Source organism: Pelobates fuscus, chromosome 8 (genome assembly GCF_036172605.1).
Source record: "Pelobates fuscus isolate aPelFus1 chromosome 8, aPelFus1.pri, whole genome shotgun sequence".
NCBI lineage: Eukaryota > Metazoa > Chordata > Amphibia > Anura > Pelobatidae > Pelobates > Pelobates fuscus.
Window position 1 is genome coordinate 55907747 of NC_086324.1, and position 24130 is coordinate 55931876.

The 24130-nt window shown below is 42.7% G+C and overlaps 1 protein-coding gene across 2 annotated transcripts in view; it reads right to left on the bottom strand.

Moving 5' to 3' along the window:
- The window catches only part of LOC134571533 (caspase-10-like), a 52560-nt gene that overhangs the window by 16020 nt on the left and 12410 nt on the right, over positions 1 to 24130 (bottom strand). For both annotated transcript variants that reach the window (XM_063429864.1, XM_063429862.1), the window contains 4 exons: positions 23026 to 23135; positions 22601 to 22643; positions 20597 to 20659; positions 5561 to 5637 (listed from right to left, as the gene is read on the bottom strand). In XM_063429864.1, the coding sequence (XP_063285934.1) occupies positions 5561 to 5637; positions 20597 to 20659; positions 22601 to 22643; positions 23026 to 23135 (293 nt within the window). The remainder of the gene's footprint in view (positions 1 to 5560; positions 5638 to 20596; positions 20660 to 22600; positions 22644 to 23025; positions 23136 to 24130) is intronic.

Genomic DNA, 24130 nt, shown 5'->3' on the forward strand with positions numbered 1-24130 from the left:
CGGGATGCCAGCCATAAACAACGTAAAAAGGGCTGTTACCGGAGGATTCATGAGCAGCATTATTACGAGCAAACTCAGCCCAAGGAAGCAGGTCAGCCCAATTGTTCTGATGGTGGGACACGAAACAGCGAAGATACTGCTCCAGAGATTGGTTGGCACGTTCAGCAGCTCCATTAGACTGGGGGTGGTAGGCTGAAGAAAACGAGAGGGAGATACCCATCTCTGCACAAAACGCTTTCCAGAATCTGGAAATAAACTGGCTACCCCTATCGGACACGATCGAAGTGGGAATACCATGCAACCGAAACACCTCCCCGGCAAAGATAGAGGCAAGTTCCTTGGATGATGGCAATTTGACAAGAGACACAAAATGAGCCATCTTAGAAAAACGATCCACAATCATCAGGATGACCGTTTTACCATTAGAGGGAGGTAATTCAACAATAAAATCCATGGATATATTGGACCATGGCGTCTCGGGTATGGGCAACGGATGCAACAACCCACAAGGAACTCTGTGGGAGGACTTCATACTGGCACAAGTGCTACAGGCATTAACGTAATCGGTGACGTCCTTGCGCAAGGAAGCCCACCAGAAATATCTAGAAACTGCTGAGACTGTCTTAGAAATACCAGGGTGTCCAGCAGTTCTAGTGTCATGATATAATGACAAGATGTCTCGTCTCTCTGGTATATCAACGAATAGCTTATCAGCAGGCCTCTCCTCAGGAGCCAAGTTTTGTTTAGCCTGAATAGTCTGTAAGAGAGAAGACGAAATAGAAAGAACAGTAGTCGCTATTATTCTGTCAGGCGGAATGACAGGGGTAACATCGACCTCGAGTTTGTCAGTAGTCTCGAATTGTCTGGACAGAGCGTCAGCTTTAGTATTACGATCACCCGGTCTGTAAGTGATTATGTAATTAAAACGAGACAAAAACAGAGACCACCTGGCCTGCCTAGAAGACAATCTTTTTGCTTCACTAAGGTATGAGAGGTTTTTGTGATCCGTTAAAATGAGGATAGGATCCCTGGTACCCTCTAGCAGATGTCTCCATTCCTTGAGCGCCAAAATGATAGCAAGGAGTTCACGATTGCCTACATCATAATTCCTCTCTGCTTTGGACATCTGTCTGGAAAAGAAGCCACAAGGGTGTAACGGCTTTTCAGGTGAATCTCTTTGAGACAAGATAGCACCTACCCCTATCTCAGAAGCATCAACCTCAAGAATAAAGGGCAGTGAAGGGACAGGATGCTGTAAAACAGGAGCAGAGGCAAATGTAGCTTTCAAGAATTCAAAGGCCTCGAGTGCTTCTGGTTTCCAGACATGAGTATTACCATCCTTCTTGGTCATTCTGGTTATAGGCGCTACAATGGCAGAAAACCCTTTAATAAAACGCCTATAATAATTAGAGAACCCCAGAAAACGCTGAATGGCTTTCAAACCCTGGGGCAGAGGCCATTCCATAATGGCAGACAGTTTCTTGGGATCCATACAAAAACCCTTGGCAGAGATTATATAACCCAAGAATTGGACTTCAGATTGATCAAATGAACATTTTTCGAGTTTGCAATAGAGACCGTTAACCAGAAGAGTTCTCAACACTAATTTAACATGCATGTGATGAGTCTGTAAATCATTAGAATAAATTAATATGTCGTCCAAGTATACTATAACGAATGTATGTATAAATTGACGTAGGACATCATTAATAAATTCTTGAAAAACTGCTGGGGCGTTACAAAGACCAAAGGGCATCACAGTGTACTCGTAGTGGCCACTCCTGGTATTGAAAGCAGTCTTCCACTCGTGATCCTTTTTGATACGTATGAGGTTGTAAGCACCCCTAAGGTCCAATTTAGTAAAAACTGTGGCCTGTTTAAGCCTATCAAAAAGTTCTGTGATCAAAGGTATGGGATACGCATTTTTGACGGTGATTTTATTAAGGCCCCTATAGTCAATACAAGGCCTTAATTCGCCATCTTTCTTAGACACAAAGAAGAACCCAGCCCCTGCCGGGGAAGAGGATCTTCTTATAAATCCCTTCTCTAGAGATTCCTTGATATATTCCTCCATAACCAGATTCTCCTGAGGAGATAAAGGATATATTCTCCCTTTGGGAGGCATCGTACCAGGTAATAAATTAATTGCACAATCGTAAGGCCTGTGAGGTGGCAATCTTTCAGCCTCCCTTTTATCAAAAACAGATTTAAGAGACAGGTACTGAGAGGGTATGATCGTAGGCACGGGAGGAATATGAGTAGAATTCAAAGGGGTGACTTTAACAACACAAGACTCTTGGCAAGAATCACTCCAAGAAACTATTTGTCCTGACTCCCAATCAATGGTGGGATTATGAGTACGTAACCAAGGATACCCTAACACGAGGTGAGAGGAAGGAGAAGTAATGATCTGAAACCGAATGGTCTCAGAGTGTAACACCCCTGTAGACATATGTAGGGGAACAGTCTCATGTGTGATAATAGGAGAGCATAATGGTCTACCATCTATGGCCTCAACGGCCAAGGGTGTCTCCTTCTCTCTGGTGGGTATGTTATTCTCCTTGACAAAACTGGAATCAATAAAGTTTTCGGCCGCTCCGGAATCAACCAGGGCTAGTATATTCCCTGCTATGCAGTTACTATCAAGGTGCAGGGAAACAGGAAGAAGTAACTTATTAAGAGGCAAATGTGAGGACTGTGATGTCACACCCAAGGCCAGTCCTCTATACGGTCTTAGGTGCGATAGTTTCCCGGACGCACGGGACATTCTTGTCTCACATGACCCCTCCTACCACAATAAAGACAAAGTCCCTCCTTTCTCCTATAAAGCTTTTCAGCGTCGGTAAGTTTAGCAACCCCTAACTGCATAGGTTCCTCCTCAGAACCTTTAGATCCCTCGGGAGTCTCAGCTCTAGGGGAGTTAAAGGGAACAAAATGTCTATTTCTGGACCTGGTATATAACCTGTCACGGATCCTGTTATCTATATCGATAAGATAGTCAATCAGGTCCTCCAGGGGTACAGGGAGGTCCTTAGCTGCTACCTCATCTAAGATAGTATCAGACAGACCTTCCATAAAGGCAGTAGTAAGGCCATTATTAGTCCAATCTACCTGTGAGGCAAGGGTCCGGAACTGAATAGCATAATCGGCTACAGATTTAGATCCTTGCTTTATTCTCATTAATGCCCTGGCGGCATTTTTTGACCTTTTAGTCGTGTCAAATGTTCTACGGAACGCTGTGAGGAAACTATTAAAGTCGTGTACCATAGGCCCATTAGCCTCCCAAATAGGATTTGCCCATTCTAGTGCCTTATCCGTAAGCTGGTGCATAAGAAAACCCACCTTAGATCTGTCAGTGGGAAATAAACGTAAGTACATTTCGAAGTGGAATTCCACTTGATTAAGGAATCCCCTACATGTCTTAGCGTCCCCTCCATACCTAGGTGGCGGGGTTAGATGTGCAGAAGCATTAGACATATTAGCTGTGTCCGGTATAGGGTTTACAGGAGGCGTAGGTACAGGTACCGGAACAGATCTGGATAACAGTGTCTGGATGGCTTGAGCCATTTGATCCATACGGTGATCCTGTTCTGCGAATCTAGCCTCATGAGTGGCCATCTGTTGACCTAAACCTGCGGGGTCCATGGCCCTATCGTAATGTCACGGTAATATACCCCAACACGCAGGAATAGTTCACAGTCAAGAGACAAGAAACAGAGTTCGTCTACCGGACCTTAGAATGGCCGGACTAGGACGAGAGAAAGACAGAGTCAGAACAAGCCGAGGTCAAGGGAACTGAGAGACAGCGTAACGTAGAACAAGCCGAGGACTGGTACACAGAGGACAAAACAGCGGATAAGCAAGCAAGGATAAGGAGAGAGCGGAGTCAGGAACAAAGCCAAGGTCAAGCACCAAAAAACCAACTGAACGATACAAGCACTAAAGGGAACTGGACAGAAACCACGATAGGGCAAGGAGCAAGGGGAAACAGGTGAGTATAAAAACCCTAAGGTTCACTTTGATTGGCTCCTGTCATATCCACGCCCCCAAAACGTGAGTGAATGGGGAATGTGGCCTGACAGGGGCCAATGGGAGACTGATTCTAATTTAGTCTCCCACTGTCCCTTTAAGAGCGCGCCCGAGACGCGCGGCGCGCTCTTAGTGTCGGGCGGGACATGTGACCGCTTCTCGCGGTCACTGCCCGCCTGACTGATCCCATCGTTGGCTGAGCCGCGCGCGGCTAGAAGGGAGGACCCCGGCCGGCCCCTGGAGAGGGTAAGTACCGCTACACCTTCCCCTACACCCACTACCCCCCAGCCCCCAATTAGCGCTTTGATTTACTGATAGAAATTATTAGTCCTCCCGCCCTCCCCCCCTTCCCCCTCCCCCACCTCACCCTCCATTTTTGATTGGGGGGTCTTTTTATCCATGGAAATATATTTAAAGGAACATTATAGGCACCCAGTCCACTTCAGCTCATTGAAGTGGTCTGAATGCAGTGTACCTGGGTCCTTAACCCTGGAATGGTAATTATTTCAGTTTTTGAGAAACTGCAATAATGACCTTTCAGGGTTAACACCATCTCTAGTGACCGTCTACTAGACAGCCACTGAGACTTTTGGTCGCCTAACTGACGCTGGACATCCTCACGCTATGCATGAGAACATCCTGCATCACCCAAAACCTTATAGTAAAGCATTATACAATGCTTTACTATGTGGGAGATCCTAATGAGTGTGGCGCTTGCCACGCTTGCGCATTCGGTCCCATCCTGCCGGCTGCCGGTGGAACCTGAATCAGTGCCGAGGGACATCAGCGCTGGATTCAGGTAAGTGACAGAAGGGGTTTTTAACTGTGGAGAACTATAGTGCCAGGAAAACAACTTTGTTTTCCTAGCACTATAGTTTCCCTTTAAATAAACTCTAATTCCACATATCGTGACACAACACACAGACATACACATATTTAATTACACCATGGCTCACAGTAAATATACACACAGAAGCATACAATCAAATACACGGTACATCTACACCAGCTCATATATTGATCTGCAGGGGGCCTGGGGCCTAATTTTGCCCGGGGGCCCAAACCACTGTCAATCCGTCCCTGTCCATTGGCATTGTGTTAACACATACCTGAATGCTCCAGACAAGCAAACTGCTAAAATGTCTGCTTTTATAGAGATGGTCAAACTTGCTGGTGATCAATTAATCAAGGAAAGTTGATTAGCAGCACCTTCCTGTTACTTAGCCTCTTAATTCATATGGAAGCAGTAAGGGGGAACTTCACACATGGATACTACATTTTGGCTTTATTTTTGTTAAAGTCATGATACGGTGTAATATGTCATGTGTTGTTGTTCATCTGAGGTAGTATTTACCAAATTTTGACCTGCTAAGGAACAGATGATTGTACTGATAAGTAACCAATAAGTAACCAATTATTTTTTCCATGACTGTATATACCGTATGTTGTCACCATATTTCAATCGAAAGGAACAAATCTATTCCAAAAGTGTTTAGCTTACACATTGAACTTGAGACATACTTTAACTAACCTCTAAGTTTTCACGTGTTTGCTCATCATTAAGGCTAAGCATGCCAACTTGATTTTCAATGTTTCCAGCATTGTCATCTGCAAATCAGAAAAAAGCACAGTTCAAGTAGTGTGATCAGGCTTAACAGCATAAATAAGAGAAGAGGAAAAAAGCTACAAGATCCAAAGACACAGTTAAAAAATCTAGATTTTTGCACAGTAAGAAATTTCGGCTATGTGGAATAATTTCTATTTTAAAGATAGAAATGTTTTTGGAAACCCTTTGCAGGTGTTATGGCTTACTTATCTGATTATAGTGGGACACTGTGAGCCTAGAATATTGCACCTTTTCACAAGATTCTAATTTACTGAGATTGTGGATTTGGGGTTTTCATGAGCTGTAAGCCATAATCATCACACTTATGACAAATCACGGCTTGAACTATCTTGCTTTGCATGTAATGCGTCTATCTCATATATTAGTTTCCCTTTTTACGTTGCATTACTGAAATAAATGAACTTTTGCACGATATTCTAATTTTTCGAGTATCACCTGTAGATTGAGAGAACAGGAAAAAGACCGCTGGAACTAGATATGCGGCTTCGCTATAGAATAGCAAGAATGAGTAACATGTGGAAGGTTAGCGACTGCAGGCAAAGTTGCCTCCGTGTTTTATCTAACCCCAGGTGGCCAACACTGAAGAAGGATATATAATCTCCTTTGGGGAGAGGCATATTGTCAGAAGGCTATTGTAGACATAAGTAAATTAAAGTGATAAAGAAAACAGTTCAAAATAAAACAAAAGTTTGAATAACATAAGGTGGGTGCAGATGTCACAGTGACACTTCTAGTTATCAGTAGGTCACCTCTCAGCTAAGGCTCAGTGTTCAGCCTACTCCTGTGCTTGGCAGTCCTGAAATATAAAATAGCACTGAGGTGTGCAGTATATTCGTACCGAGTGTGACAGTAGTCACCATCACTGGGGATGGAAGACAGACACTATATGTAGGTCCCCAGATTCCTCTTGTGTTTTGGTCACCCTGTGCACATTATTGGTGCAGGGTATGTTGAACGTATTATTTGTCCAGGTTGTATGTGTCTTTATCCCTCCCCCTTTTTTCTATCCTATTGTTTCCCCAGGACACTGCCAGACCAGTTTAAACTAGCTGCCCTGTTCCTCCTCAATCTCCCATTAGCCCTTGCCTTTGTCTACCGTGAGGCAAACAAGGCATTTGCCTTAGACGGCACTTTCCAGGGGGCGGCAAAAAACGCCACCCCCAAATGCCCAGGCTAATGCCTTGTTTGCCTTGTTTTATGGGGGCCCAAGAGCTGGCTGTCTGGCCACCTTTGGATCCCCCCAGGACAGGCAGCCAGTTGTTTCGTGGGCAGGCCGCAAGGGATCGCTTTCCCCTGAGCTCTCCTGCTCAGCTCCCTCACACGACCCGCAGTGAGCCGGGAGCCAGACTATGACGTTAGTCTGGTTTCCGGCATCACTCTGCGGCATGCGAGGGAGCTGAGCAGGGAAATCACACCTGCACGTCCGCCCAGCTGACCCACTAGACCCTTGGTGAAAAATCCACACAGCTCTCCCAAAAGCTGGGTGGATTTAAATTTTAAAAAATAACAATAATTGTGAGTGTTGGGGGGAAATGTGTGTGTCAGTGAATTTGAGTGAGTGTCTGTCAGTGAGTAAGTGTGTGTCAGTGAATGTGAGTGTGACAGTGATTGTGAGTGTGTCAGTGAATGTATGTGTGTGTATCTGGCAATGAGTGAGTGTGTGTGTCAGTGAATGTGTGTGTGTGTGACATTGTGTGAGTTTGTGTCTGTCTGTCAGTGAATGTGTGTGTGTGTCTGTCAATGAGTGTCTGTGAGTGTGTCCATCCAGTGAATGTGTGTGTCTGTCAGTAAGTGGGTGTGTCTGTCAGTGCTTATGTGTCTGTCAGTGAGGGTATGCATCTATCAGTGTGTGTCTGAATGATTGCGTGTGTCTGTCAGATTGTGTCAAATCAGTGAGTGTGTATGTCAGTGTATCTGAGAGTGTGTGCTGCTCCGTGAGTGTGTGTCTGTCAGTCAGTCAAAATGTGTGTTAGTTGACAGAAAGAGGTGTGGCCTTGACAGGAAAGGGCGGGTAAATTTAAATGAGGGGGTGCCCGACATCTGTCATGCCTAGGGCAGCACCATTTATAAATACACCACTGGTCTGACCCCACCCTTTCTTGTACTATAGTGCTCTATTCACACTCTTGTAAATTAAATTAGGCTATTGGGGACATAAATATGTGTGCGATGTGTATTAAAGCTAGTTGCTGTTTTAACCTTCACCAAGTGTCATCTGGTGTTTGGAGAAAGGGATATAATCTGCTGATGAAAAGTGTGTCCAGGGCTATAAACACAGTAGCCTGGTCCAGGGTGGAAAAGGCCCTCAGTGATCCCAGTCAAGCCTCAGCGACTGGGTCTGCAGTGCTCCAGTGTCCCTGATAGCTAAGAGGAAGTAGGCTTGGCAGAGGTACTCTGTCGGAGTACTGGAGCTCTGCTACACACAGGGCAGGGACCACCACCAGCACCAGACTTGATTCAGGGTCTTCTTCTCCCTAGTACAGACCCCTATGCTTTCCGAGGGAACATTTCGGGAGAACTTAGCGGCCCTTTGCCGTTTACGGGCAGCGAGCTTCCTCCTAGGTTAGTGTTGTGTTAGATTCAAGTCCCGAGCAACATTCAGCCCTCGCGGGCCTTTGATGGGTAAAACAGGAGTGGGACATGTTGCTTCATCCGGGGAGGGCTCAACTGACCCCTGCGTTTCACCCCGACAATCTGATGCGGTGAGATGAGCCCAAAAGCCTGCAAATATTGCCTCCAGCCTCTGTATTAAGCACCCGATGTGTAGTGCTGCAGGAAATGGCCTGTACGCCATCTTAGGTTGCTTATCATCCAGGCAGTTAGTGGCAGCCATCCTCCACAGCAAGAGAAACAGCGTGGGACAGTCCAGCGGGCACTGGGATAACCCCCTAAGGAGGGGGTGCAGCAGTGTATAGACTCCACACAGCCAGCTGTACCACTTGGAGAGCGTCCGTCTCTCTAAGTAAGCATGTAGGCTGCAAAGCCTTATGTCAGGCAATCCGGTTGTAGAGACACTCTGTTAAGGTATCCCATGAAAAAACATCAAACCAGTAGTAAGAATATTGCTTAATTGCAGTCAGATGTATGGGCTGGGGATATCACCAATTTTTTTAGAGCGGGCGGCACTGGGCGGCGGTATGCACTCCAGCTGTTGCCCGAGCTGATGTCCCACCTCAAAGTACTGGTTCGGTAGTTGCAGCTCAAACTCCATGGCCACGTGTGCTCCCGAGTTTAGCCGTAATCTCCACACACATGTTGAGGGTAAGTGCATGATCTTTGAATTGTTTATACTATATATTGATCTTGTCTTTTATATAGTATTTTTTTTGCCATCCTGATGAAAGCTCCTTATGTGAGCTGAAACGTTGATTTGTCTTTTTACAATATGAATTAAAAGTTACGTTTTATTTTTTCAAACAAAGTCCTTAGAGTGCAGTCATTTAGTGGATACATGGATTTGTTATCTGACCTGCACAGGGCATTTGTACAAACTTCCAAGGAGTGCAAGCACATTGAATATACGTTGACCTAGCAGTACTTACCTACAATAAATTGGATGAGAGAAACCCATGAGTGCCGGTAATTTTTTGACATTTTATATATATATATATATATATATATATATATATAATCAAAATAAAGTTAGAATAAATCATATATATATATTTATTTATAATTTTTAGTTATTTAATTTATTTCTTATTTATATATAAAATAAACAATATCAATAGTTGAATACACAATATATATAGTTATTGTATATTATATATATTTATATATGTAATTTAATTTTGAGTGCATTTTGATATTATTATATATGTATGAAATTGTAGATTATACTAGCTTTAGTGTAACTATAATCTTAATTTTATTAATGACAGGAGGCGAATATTTGCTTAAGTCTCTCTTTACTAGAACTCCACAGCAGCACATTAACATAGAGATAAAAACACCAGAGACAAAAAAAAATCAGGAATCTATAAAGGCTTCTCCCAACTAACTATTTCCTCTTTCTTTGCTGCTCCGCAGTCCGTACAGGTCAGAGTACCACTGCCTCCTGTTTTATATGGGTGGTTGTGGATATTTTACTGTATTTATATGTTTATTACTGTATTGATTTATTTGTTTAGAGGGTATTTTTGCATCTACCTACTTAGTGCTGTAGGGATTTATTTATTTAGCTATACTGTATTTTCTGCATCTACCTTCTTAGTGCTCTAGTGATTGATTTATTTAGCTATACTGTATTTTCTACACATACCTGCTAAGTGCTGTAGTGATTGCTTGATTGATTTATTTACTCTGCAGGGATTTATTTGTTTAGAATGTATTTACCTTCCTACTGCCATTATGATTTATTTATTTAGATTGTGTTTTTCTGTCCCTACTTTTTTGCTGTAGGGATGTATTTTCTCTTATGACTTTTCTGCATTTTCCTGTTTTGGCCTCCCCTGTCTGGGGATAGTTTTTTTCTCGGGTTTGGGGTTTTTTCCTTTTTTCCCTCCCTCCCTCTACTTTTTCCAGGTGGCTTTGGCCCCTTCAATTTTCGTCCGTTTTGCGGCTGCCGGAAAGCGGTCCTCCGACCGCTTTCCGTTGCCGACCGCCGGGACCCCGGAGTAAGACTCCGGCGGTCACATGTTGGATCCCGCCCGCCGTGTCCGTCCGCCGAGCAAGAACCTCTGCTTCCGCCCCCCCAACCGACCCACGCTTCCTCTTGCAGTATAACAGCTCCCGTGGCGTGGGTGGGGGGGGTGGTTACCTTCCCATGCAGTGCGGCGGCCCCGAGCATCCACTTTTCTGCGACCGCCAGTTACCAGACTTACCGCATTAGTTCCGTCGATGGCAGGCACATGTGCTGTAGCTTTGACTGTGACTCAGCTATGACTTGGGCGCATTGCACCCTCAGGCTGTCCTGGCTTTGTGCCCCATGGGGCTGTCAGGATAGGCTACCATAGTGGGAACCATAGTGGATGATCTAGATCACAGTCATGCTATATAGAGCTGTGCACAACCCCTCAAGGGTTACAGGCAACCACTTATACTCATCCCCCCCCCCCCCTTTTGTTTATTCAGATGATTGCTTGCAGCGCTCTGTTTTATCATATTGACCAATGAAGCACCTCTTGTGAGGTAACTCAGTTGGTGAGTTCCCTGACTACAGGTGTACTCAATATGCAAGTTCACTATTTACGGAGTGTCAGGCACTATTTAACTGAAGTGCGTTATCTACAGTTACACAATGGAATGCTAGGTACAGTCACACAGAAGATTGCTATCTACAGATACACAGTAGAAGGCTATGTACAGTTACACAGTAATATACTATGTACAGTTACACAGAAGAATGCTATGTACAGTTACACAGGAGAATGCTATGTACAGTTACACTGTAGAAGGCTATGTACAGTTACACAGTAATATACTATGTACAGTTACACAGAAGAGTGTTATGTACAGTTACACAGAAGAGCGTTAGGTACGGTTACACAGAAGAACATATTGTATGTTTACACAGAAGAACGTTTTGTATGTTTACACAGAAGGATGTTATGTACGGCTGCACAGAAGAGTGTTATGCACAGTTACACAGAAGAAGGTTACGTACAGTTACACAGAAGAAGGTTACGTACAGTTACACAGAAGTGTGTTTTGTGCTATTAATCTGAAGAAGTGTTATGTACATCTTATCTGAAGAGCGAAAGGTACAGTTTATCGGAAGAATGGAATGCGCAGTTCCTCACCTGTAAATCTCTGAAGGTCCTGACTTGTTTGTGCCCCAGGACTTGGCCGGCTTTGTCCTTGCCTTACTGATTGGCCTGCTCTGCCTGTGCCCTATTGATTGGCCTGCTCTGCCTGTGCCCCATTGATTGACCTGCTTTGTGTGTGCCCCATTGATTGGCCTGCTTTGTCTGTGCCCCATTGATCTGGCCTGTGCTGTCTGGGGCCAGAATGTCTGCATGCCAAGCCTACTGCCACATACTCACGCTTGTGCATTGCATGCGCTGCCCAACTTGCCTCGGTCACTATATGGGGTGCTGCCCCTATCTCCCTGCCGGTGACACTTGTCCTCTATACTCCTTGAGGTCGCTTTGCCTGGGATCGCTGCACAGGAGAACCCTTATCCGGGTTAACAGCGCAGACAATGACTACTATGGCAGTGACCGCCTCCGTGGAATTAGGCTACAGCCAGGGTCCTCCCTTAAGCTTATCAGGAGCGTAACACCCACCTTTAAAATGGCAGGTGACTTGAATGAGTCAGACTCTCCTAGAGGAGAGCAGGCAAGGGCACATGAGCGCTACTGGAAGGGTGAATGCCCTGAACCAGGCTCCCGGAAAGATAAGACTCCGAGGAGCGGCTAACCCCTCTGCAATCGGCCAGACGGCCCTGCCTATATGGCACGGGGGAGGTGATGACCACCAGACGCGGCAGTGACCACCTTCTTAAAAAGGCAGACGACTTGAAGGAGTCAGGCTCTCCGAGTGGAGAGCAGGCAAGGGCGCATAAGCACTACAGGTAGGGTGAAGGCCCGGAACCAGACGCCTGGAAAGATTAGACTCCGGAGAAGTGTCTAGCCCTGATACGATCGGCCTTGACAGCCAGATGACACTGCCTATGTGGCACAGGGGTGAAGGTCCCTGTAACCACCCCCCCACCACCATGACCGCCCTAGCTGAATGGCGGGCGGACTGGTTCCCCTCGGAGGGAGAGGACGATGGGGGTGTGGATTATGATGACGGCCCCTAGTGGCACCATGAGACGTAGAACAAAGTCCACTGCAGGGACCCCAACGACCGTGGAAGAAGAGGTCGTCTCGTGGATCGCCTTAAACGAACCCCTGTTCGACCCTCGATCTATTGCTCACCTGGTTTCTTTGGAATGGTCTCTGCCCGATCACCTAGCACCATCGGTGCGTTTCTGGGCACGTAGACCGCTGGCTTGAAAAGCCCGCAGGATAATTTGAGCGGTATTCCCAGCCTGGCTCCTGAATAAAGTAGACGCAAACCCAGACTTAGACCCCGATGGGGCACTGCGGTTTTGCTGGTTAAGCACCTGTCTAGTATTCAGGAGATTCTGAGTGCGGCCCACTGCAGTGCCTATACTATTAAGTCCGCACTGGCAAGCCGATTGTTCTCCGCTACACGAGTGAGTTGTGCTAGCGGAACATACGAGGAAGTATAAGATGTGTCCTTTTTTACATGGAAATACTTGACGGAGGTTTATCTCAGCTCCAACCCATAACTTTTATAGGGGATTGGACCCTTGACCTGGAATTTCACACTTGCCTCCACTTTTGGATGACATCCCAGATGGGGCCCCGAGTCTGGGGTGGCAGACAACCCAATCCTAAATGCAATTTGGACCGCTGGAGGTGCTTGGATAAAGGGATCTGACCCCCTCGGAGTCCCGGCACGAGTCTACGATTGAACGTATATTCATTAGTTACTTTGAATTAGACGTGGCCCTCAAGAAACTTCTAGGGACCGCGGGACCCAGTTCTGGTAAGGTGGCCTCTATTTTCTCCCTGGTGAGATAGGTATCTTGTGCATCAGTCATTTGGGTGACAATACAACCTGGTGGGCAGGTTGAGAGGAATGGAGGACATTCAGGAATACCAGAACTATCTGAAGAGATCTTTCTCGTTTTCCATGCGTTGGGACCTGGACGCAACTCTTCATCGATATAGGACATCTTGCTGTACCGTCTAGCTGGACTGGCTTGCCGGACCCCCTGCCAGGTACCTCCCAGACCGAAAGGTCCGACGCTCCCTGCGTTTTCCCTTGTTCGAGTCCCTGGATTTAGTTTTCAACCAGGGAAATATTGACCTCCTCTACATCTCAAGGAGTGGAGTCCTGGAGGGCGGATTGGACGCAAGGGGGTGCCTCTTACGCTCTCCTCTGTCTGAGTTCTCGTACGTATGGAATAGTTTTCTCTGGAAGGACCCGGCGTCAAGACTTTAGTCCACGGAGGAGGACCCATCAGGCCCCGACCAGTTCGGCTGGATGACGGACTTGTTTGCTCAGCGATGAACGCTTCCCTCCAGGAATGTTCGACACGGAGACGTAGACGAGTCTTCTCCGTTTGTTTGGTCTCAGGACCTTTCTACAGGTGCCTCGGTCTGCTGGTACTTTGGAATTATGATCTCCGCTTTAGCAGAGTCGAACCTAGTTCCTGGATTCCCTGGACCCTTGCTCATTTGATCTCGGGGATTGCATGGCGACCCTGACGTAGTTGGGTCTGGTACGGATCTCCTAATTTTGCTACCGCTTTTACAGGGTTCGGGTATTCGGTCACTGCCATATTAATTAGATTAGGTAGCGCGTACGACTGTCAGCGGGCCTCGCTCTGCTTAGAATTCCCTTTACAATTCCTGAGGACTGTTATTCATCTCCCCAGGGGGTACACACATTTTTGTCATGCTCCTATGGTGGGTTCTGTCGGGTTTTGCCAATTCACTGATTCTGGATTTATTTCCATTATTATACCTTGTTTTTCTTTCAGATGGGCTCGGCGGTTCGGACCTTAGTTGTCTATCAGCCTTAGTCGGACCCGAGGGTCATATTCTTACTTTGGTAGCGCTCGCACCTTTAGACGGTGTTCGACTTCACCGTTTGTTTAAATGGTTCTTTCCTTTTTCTCTCCCTTCATGTATCGTTTGGTTGTGGTTGGCATTGGCGGGGCCTATAGGTTTTTTCGGTTCACTTCAGTCCGTAACGCTGTGACTTCAGGTACCGACATGGCAGGCGTTTTTCTCCAGGACATCGAACGCTTTCCTGCCGGTTACGAGGAGCTATCTTCGCAGAGTTTAGGTTGGTACGGCGGATCGGGTTTCTTTGGTCTTTGCTGTCCAAGCGTTAAAACAGCAAATATGAAGCCTCCTGTCATGCTATAAAATTGTAGATTATACTAGCTTTAGTGTAACTATAATCTTAATTTTATTAATGACAGGAGGCGAATATCTCCTTCCCAGTTTCTCCCTCCCCTTGTTGTTTGTTGGTTTGACTTACTTGTTGTTTATTCACCTGGTCTCCTGGGCTAGGTTGGATATCTGGGGGAGTTGGGATTTATCTGGGATATGGTACTGTCAGTATTTTATGATGGGGATTCAGGTTTTTTTCACTATCTGGGATATTATACTGTCAGTATTTATGATGGGGATTCAGGTTTTCTCAGTACATTTCATTCGCTAATCAGTGTTATCTCGTTTTAGTTTAATGGTTTGGCTACAGTTCTTAGATCCGACTACTCTACAGGATAAAGGTCAAGTTTCACCCACTGGTTCCAAGGTTTCAATTTCGGATGGCATTCATCGTTATGTTATGTTTGTTTCTCCTGTTATTGTATTTGTGGTGTATTGTTTATGTACCGTATTTATCGGCGTATAACACGCACCGGCGTATAACACGCACCTCATTTTCAGAAGGAAATTCCAGGAAATTTCCCCCCCTCATCCCATAGTGTCCCCCCCCTTTCCATAGTATTCTCCACCCCCTCCCATAGTATTCTCCACCCCCTCCCATAGTATTCTCCACCCCCTCCCATAGTGTTCCCCCCCCTCATCCCATAGTATTCTCCCCCTTTCCCATAGTATTCTCCACCCCCTCCCATAGTGTTCCCCCCCTCATCCCATAGTGTTCCCCCCCCTTTCCATAGTATTCTTCCCCCCCTCCCATAGTATTCTCCACCCCCTCCCATAGTGTCCCCTAGTGCACTTTCCCTCTTGTTCCATATTTACTTACCTGTCTTGAAGCGTGGGCCGGTGTTCAGCGCGCACCGCGGTACTGGAAGTTCAATTTCAGGTTCCGGTTTGCACACTTCCTTTCAGTCCGCCGGAAACCGGAACCTGAAATTGAAGTTCCAGTACCGCGGTGCGCGCTGAACACCGGCCCACGCTTCAAGACAGGTAAGTAAATATGGTATATCGGCGTATAACACGCACCCATCATTTTCCCCCTATTTTCAGGGAGAAAAAGTGCGTGTTATACGCCAATAAATACGGTACTTTATTTGTCGCAGCGTGAAAGAGGAAATAGTTAGTTGGGAGAAGCCTTTTATAGATTCCTGATTTTTTTTGTCTCTGGTGTTTTTATCTCTATATTAATGTGCTGCTGTGGAGTTCTAGTAAAGAGAGACTTAAGCAAATATTCGCCTCCTGTCATTAATAAAATTAAGATTATAGTTACACTAAAGCTAGTATAATCTACAATTTCATACATATATAATAATATCAAAATGCACTCAAAATTAAATTACATATATAAATATATATAATATACAATAACTATATATATTGTGTATTCAACTATTGATATTGTTTATTTTATATATAAATAAGAAATAAATTAAATAACTAAAAATTATAAATAAATATATATATATGATTTATTCTAACTTTATTTTGATTATATATATATATATATATATATATATATATATAAAATGTCAAAAAATTACCGGCACTCATGGGTTTCTCTCATCCAATTTATTGTAGGTAAGTACTGCTAGGTCAACGTTTCAGCTCCCGGTCGGAGCTTTCATCAGGACATGAAAACCAATAGACACTCACCTTATCAGCTGAATTCTGTTCGTCCTCATTCTCGGCGTGCACTCAGCGCAACTGCGCATGTCTATGTTCGGCATGAACTTCCGCGTCATGTGATCGGGAGGTCGGGCTTACATCACTGGTGCGTCACAGTATCTAAGCAACCGCTGATACATTCAGCTTAGGTTGCTACTGTGTTACCAGCTGCCCTCAGAGAATTTCCACCTTCTGAAGCAAAGCCTTCCTCTCGATGACATCGGGTTCTTATACTCTGATAAGCAGTGCTAGCCGAAAAACCTGATTAACAGAACAGCTATCACATCTCACATTTACAAATCCGAATACGATTGCTTACACATATCTCTTATCTATGCAAGAGATATGTGTAAGCAATCGTATTCGGATTTGTATGTCCTTTGGTGTCCTGATGAAAGCTCCGACCAGGAGCTGAAACGTTGACCTAGCAGTACTTACCTACAATAAATTGGATGAGAGAAACCCATGAGTGCCGGTAATTTTTTTACCTTTTCTGAATTTGGAACTGGGCACCTGGTATAATTTACTATAGTTGGAGTGCAAGAGTTTTCTATTTTGTATATATATATATATATATATATATATACTAGTATTATATATATACTGGTATCAAAATACACTTAGAATTAAATTATATTACCTATATTAAGGTAGACGAAAAGTGCACTCACAGGTCTTTTGCAATAATACTTTTATTTTGTAAACAACAAATACACCTCGGTTCTGTCGATGTTTCAGTCCACACGGGACTTTTTTCAAGACAGGTGTAAACACCCAAATAATTGGGTAAAGTACACGTAAAGTAATAGGTAAAGTACACGTAAAGTAGAAGTGGTTTGTGATGTAAAACACAGAAGTGATGTGTGCAGTGCTGTGAATGGGAACTCACCCAAATATTCAACATAAAGCAAGTCTCTAATTACGTATATATAACTTATACTTATTTTTTAAAAGTGCAAAAAAAAGTGATGCATAAAAATAAGTGTAAGGGATGAGTGATATCTAAGACTAGATGTAGAAAAAAAATTGTGCAAAATTGCAAAAAGTGTAACCCGATCGTGAGGCTTATTCACTAAACGATTGACATATCCATAAAGTGAAAAAAGGCTCATCATCATGTATCCCATATCAAGCAAACATACATACAAAGTATATACACACTATTTACGACATAGCCCAACATATGTAAGTAACAAATAAGAAAGATACAAATTAAGGCATATAATGTAGCAATTGGGCTAAAGATATAATGTTACACATCAAGATCAGTGACCAGAAATATCTGATGGAATCAAATGCACATAGGTCTAGGTCTAGGAGAATAAGAAAAGAAACAAAGCAGTCACCGCATGGTCTACTTACAGATCGAAGACTGGCTGGGTCTAATGAGATGTGCGGTACTTACTAATAAAGCTGTGTGATAACACCCAGAGGGGCGCTCTATACATTGCGAGTTTGGCAGAGGTTATTAACAGAGGCAGGACTATCTATGATCAGCAATGAAGGAGGATGATGTCTTGAAAAAAGTCCTGTGTGGACTGAAACATCGACAGAACCGAGGTGTATTTGTTGTTTACACAATAAAAGGATTATTGCAAAAGTGTCACGTATACATCCTCTGCATATGCTATGCACAATATAAATCACATTTCCAGGGGAAGTGCTGCTCCGCGGTCCTATGCCATAAGGCCGGGTTTTTGCGACATGCCGGTGGACGCCGGCCGCTACGGGTCCACATTGTTATGTAGCCCCACATCTGTCCACGGTGGTAGCAACATCGACGTGCGGATAACGTCACGCAGAGGACGCGCACACGTTTTGGGGTCAAAGGCTGAGTACGGCCAATCGGATTCACAAGAGGGATATTTAAACTCACTCATTTCTTCTACTCATTGCCCTGTCGTGGTTTCCCTTTGCTGGTTATCCGAGAGTGTGTTCCTGATCGTGTTTCTTTGGTTATTGACTTTGGCTTCGTTCCTACTTCCCTGAATTCTGGTATCCCTGACTATTGGCTATTCCTTGCAACTGTGTTTATTTGTGTTCCTGACCTCGGCTAGTATTTTGACTATTCTTTGGTACGTTCAGTCCAGCCATTCTAAGGTCCGGTTATCCTTATTCCTAAGTGTAATACTAATACTGCGTGTTGGATCAATTGTAATCCTGGCAAAAAGACCCGTGAGTGCATTTTTTGTCTACATTATAGTTTGGGCTGAAGGTTTGCACCCAGGCATCTACAGGTCGTGGTTTCCCTTTGCTGGTTATCCGAGAGTGTGTTCCTGATCGTGTTTCTTTGGTTATTGACTTTGGCTTCGTTCCTACTTCCCTGAATTCTGGTATCCCTGACTATTGGCTATTCCTTGCAACTGTGTCTATTTGTGTTCCTGACCTCGGCTAGTATTTTGACTATTCTTTGGTACGTTCAGTCCAGCCATTCTAAGGTCCGGTTATCCTTATTCCTAAGTGTAATACTAATACTGCATGTTGGATCAATTGTAATCCTGGCAAAAAGACCCGTGAGTGCATTTTTTGTCTACATTATAGTTTGGGCTGAAGGTTTGCACCCAGGCATCTACAGGACTGGGAGAGTGATTGCTGGACTCTCAAGTATATAAATATATATATATATATATATATAATTACATAAATATACATGTAGAATTTAAATAGATCTATATGTATCTATATATATATATATATATATTTATATATTTTGGTCTTGAAAAAAGTCCAGACAGGACTGAAACGTCGACACTTTTTTGTAATATTTGATGCTTTAATAAACAAGCACGATTGAAAAATACTATTGAGTCCTGTGAGTGCACTTCAACAAAGTTTCATATATTCTAAAGGTCGGAGCTGGCACCCAGGCGTTTACAGGACCGGGAGCAGTGAGTGCGGGACACGTGGAAAATTATTTATATATATATATATATAAAAATTACATAAATATGCATGTAGAATTTAAATAGATCTATATGTATCTATAGTTAAATTATACGTATTTATATATATATATATATATATATTCATTCATTTTACATAATTACGTGATCATATTAATTAAAATTTGAGGGACCTGTCTGACAGCCCAATCCAGAGAATTTGATTTGCAAGCCCTATATTTAACATTGTAACTTTCTAAAACACCATAAGACCTGTACATGGGGGTACTGTTGTTCTCTGGAGACTTCGCTGAACACAAATATTAGTTTTTTAAAAACAGTAAAACGTATCACAACAATATCATCAGTGAAAGTGCAGTTTTTGTGTAAAAAATGCAAAAAACTAATATGAAAGGTAACTTTGCCAGCGTTTGTGACTAAGTAGCTACTAAAAAAGACTGGACATACCCAATTTTGAATATCCTGGGTTGCCTACTTTTTCAAGCATCTTCTCTCTAATAAAAACATGGCCCGGCTTATGTTTGCAAAGTTGCAACATAACCGATCTGGCAAATTTTAATAATGCAAAATCAGAAATGAGCAAGTCTTATATTTGAACCTGTAACTTTCCAAAACACAATGAAACCTGGATATGGGGAGTACTGTTGTACCTGTGAGACATTACTGAACACAAATATGAGTGTTTTAGAGTAGTAAACTAGTGATGCTTTACGACAGCAGCAATTTGCAAAATTGCTGCACTTTTACGGCAGCCCGCCAAGTCCCCACTTTCTCTAAAGTTCTCCTTTGCAATTTTATATGAAGGAAAATTAGCCATTCACGTGTGCAATTGCATGGTTGCATCTATAGCTTCCTTCATAAAATCACGGTAGCAATTTTCACCTGTCTATAGCTTCCTTCATAAAACGAAGGTAGCTCCATTTATATGATGAATCCAGTTGCTGTCAAGTAATGAACTATATATTCAATCAACACTTCCTGTGTATATGGAATTGCACAATTCCCTTTAAAAACAATGGGGTATCTGAGTTTGCCCATCAATTCATGGTTTTGCACAAAAATAATCTTCAAATAGCTCCTCCTTCAGCATCTATTTATAAATTTAAAAGGAGGGGAAATATTATAGCACTCCCTCACATAGTACCACCAAGATCGCTTTCATAGTACTGCTACCCATTTTAAAGTTATTTTCTATAGGTAATCTAACTGTGCACCTAACGTCACACACATGTACACGTGACATCACACATCTAATGGGCATGTGCTTAATGTCGCATTTGAATGCTTCTGCCATACATTTACATGAGGACTGACTAGCTGAATTATCACAGTCGTGTCCACTGCCATACATTTACATGAGAGAGTGTAAACAGAAAATGTACAGAAAATATGTAAACACTGGTTCTAGAGAAACACAGAGGTACCAAATACTTTTTAAATATAATAATAATAATAAATACCGTCTTTTTGTGCTTCGCCATGTATTACTTGGACAATCTCTCCCACACTCCCTTTCCGTGTGCCTAAAATGAGGAAAGCATATCACCAGTGCAGTTAGTCATAATGTACAGCGTACGAAAAGGCAATTGTCTGCCAGTGAAGCCACTGGGTTCATTGAATTTAAAGAGACACTCCACTCCAGGCACTCTGGACGTCAACCTAGGTGCAGTTAATAGGTTTTGGTCATTTATTTAATCTGGATTTTTGTAGCTTTCTGCCAGCTAACACTGCCTCTTCACTGTGCCCCCTTTCCTCGCTGGAAATACTCAGGATACATACTCAGCCAATGAGACATCAGTGTGAGTTGAGCTGCTGACATGATACCACTCCATAGCCAATCAATGTTGTTTTAGTACAGACCTGCACAACATACGGCCTGCAAAAGGATTTCAGTCAGCTCGCGAAAAATGGGCTGCACATTAAGGGGGCACATGGGATGGACTACATGTTTTGGGTCATCCAGTGGGCATGGGTCAGCAGGAGTCTGGTCTGGCGCTGTGGCCCTTTAACAAAGCCCCATGCTTATTGGAAGCCTGGGAGGAAGTGGCAGCTGGTCACTTCCTCCCAGAGAGATACTTGAGCTGTATGTCTGTCAGTGTGTGTGTATCTGTATGTCTGTCAGGATGTGTGTCTGTCAGTGTGTGTGTGTGTGTATATCTGTATGTCTGTCAATGTGTGTGTGTCTGTATGTCTGTCAGTGTGTGTTGTATATGTGTATGTCTCTGTCTGTGTGTCTGTGTGTTTGCATCTATATGTGTGTCAGTGTGTGTGTATCTGTATTTTTATATGTAATGTTATACCTTTACTTGTAAAGTGAGGCACTAAACTGAGGAAGTTTAGCATATTTTAATTTTGACCCCCTACCAACTGCCAAGTTGTGCAGGTCTGTCTTACTATCTTCTCTCTTTCACGTAGAACAGCTATGAAATGGTGTACAGATTATAAATGGACAGTAATTGCCTGTGGGGCACAGTCAAGTCAGCAGCTCAGCTCACACTTGATGCTAGACCTTCTAATCAAAAAGGGGGCAGAGATATCCACCAGAAAGCAACATTATTTTTAACCCTTTAGTGACTTAAGCTTTTATGGCATTATATGCATTGTGACTAAAGTCTTTAAAGTACATTTGAAACGTTTGTTTTTTACACTGTACTTTCTATTTAATCCATTAAGTGCCCCCATGCTTACTAAGACAGATAGAACTTTACTTCAGATACTCTGTATGTATGCATAGCACAATTTTGTGTATGAATACATTATTTTTAAAGTATTGGAAAATACATTTTAAAAAAAATACTATTTTTCATAGTTTTTCTGGAAATATTTGAGCATGGTCCATTTACTTCTAAATTATATGTTTCATTTATTAAGTTCAGTGTCTTATAATGATTACACAGCTTAATGGTACTCATTTTAAAATGACGAAAAGGATGTGTTCACCCTTAGTAGAAAACCAACCTGTAACCTTGTTTAAACAGATACCAAAGTTGGTATACATGACATCAACCACCTGAAATCACATTATCTCAATATATCTCATATTTCATAAGAAGACATTTGACCACGGTATAGGGACTCCACTCTTCCAGAAAGTAAATTACTGAAAATCCCACTGGTGCAACAATGGACCCAGGGTGGCCAAACCCTTTGTAGATAAAACAAGAAAATAAGAGATCTCAAGACTTTAGATAGCATTTGCTGGCTGTAATAAAAAGTTTGATACATACTGATAATGTTTCCACCATACAATGTGGTCTTTATGAAATCTTTGATAAATTTTGATTTGATAAAGACCACATTGTTTGGTGGAAATTTTATCACTCTGTATCCCGTTTCCTATTAAAGCAAATGCTATCTGCAGTGGTTGGACGCTTTATTTTCTTACACAATAAAACATAAATATATAAAAAAAACAGAACATATTGATGGTGACTAATTAATATGTGGTTTCGATAAAAACGTACCATTGTTTGGCTCTTCTTCTTCTTTTGGATCTTGGGACATAACCTGCATTAGAAACAGAAAATATTGTTTAGAAGACAATGCTAAACATGATTGATAGAGTTTTCTAGATTATTAGGAGGTGAATTTATTAGACAGTGAACTTATTAGACAGGCTGAACTAGATTAATTTTGATAGCTAGCAATTTCTCCAAATTGGATATTTTGGTTTTCCTTTTGCAATTATTTTTTAAGTTAAATTTTATTGAAAAACATAACAATTATGTATTTACAATTTTTTCATATTTTGTAAATACAAAATTGTTATGTTTTCAAGTTTCAAAAAACTTTTTTTGCCCTTTACCAACTGGTACAATATTTTCTTTATTTATCTATTTCCTTTGCCTTGAGACTACAGCCTGATCTATAGTCAGATTAGCCAGGGTACCTGAATGGAAATTGGTGGTTTTTGCAAGTCTTCTGGTTCACCTTCATACTCTAAAGACTCAGTAGGTGACATTATATTCGTGTTGTGCGTCTGGCCTTCAAATTGCTGGGCTGTTGAGGAAAACAATTCACTTTAGGAACAGCAAACTAGGAATATGCATTAAAATGGCTTTAAGATTTAATTTGAACACCAACATATCATAATTCTGGTCTCACCTACTTTTTTTAAAGAAAAGTCATTATAAGGAATAACATTAAAGGGACACTGTAGTCACCAAAACTACAGCTTAATGTAGTTGTTCTGGTGAGTACAATAGCTCCCTTCAGGCATTTTCATGTAAACACTGCCTTTTCAGAGAAAAGGCAGTGTTTACATTGCCTCTAGATGGCTACTAGAGGTGATTCCTGGCTCAGTGTTGCCCTGCCATTCAGCGTCCCCCCACGCTCTGCATGAAGATGCTAATTTTCCTCATAGATATGCATTGATTTGGCCCTGCCCCGTGCCGATAGGGAAAGCATTGGACTGGCTAATAATCGGCCATTTCGATGATGTCACAAAGGGGGCGGAGCCAGAACCAGCAGACCCACACAGTGCTGGAAATGAGGTGAGTTTTATACTTTTATAGGGGGGCTAAGAGGGGGACAAGCCACCTAAATGGTGGGTTTAGCACTATAGGGTCAGTAATACATGTTTGTGATCCTGACCCTATAGTGATCCTTTAAAAAAAGTTTTAAAAAATTATGAATAAATGATGAATAACATAAAAAAATAACAATAAAAAATGCAATAATTTTTCTGAACAGATATCCACCGCTAAACATGTCTTTTTCAGCTTTCGAAGAAATTTTACCATGTCCAAGGTGTAGATATAAATATTTTCCTCAATTGCTTTCACAAATGTAATTCTATAATAATTAAATTAGACTTATGGCAGAGGGATTATGGTAATGAGCTAGCTGACTACATTTCCCATTTGATACTCTCTCTTACCCTTGGAAGACAATTTTTTGAGAATCAGCTAATGCCTTCACCCAGTGAATGCCATCAACATATGAGTGGGGTGGATATTATGAATGAGAAAATGTAAATTTCACAATAACTCTAT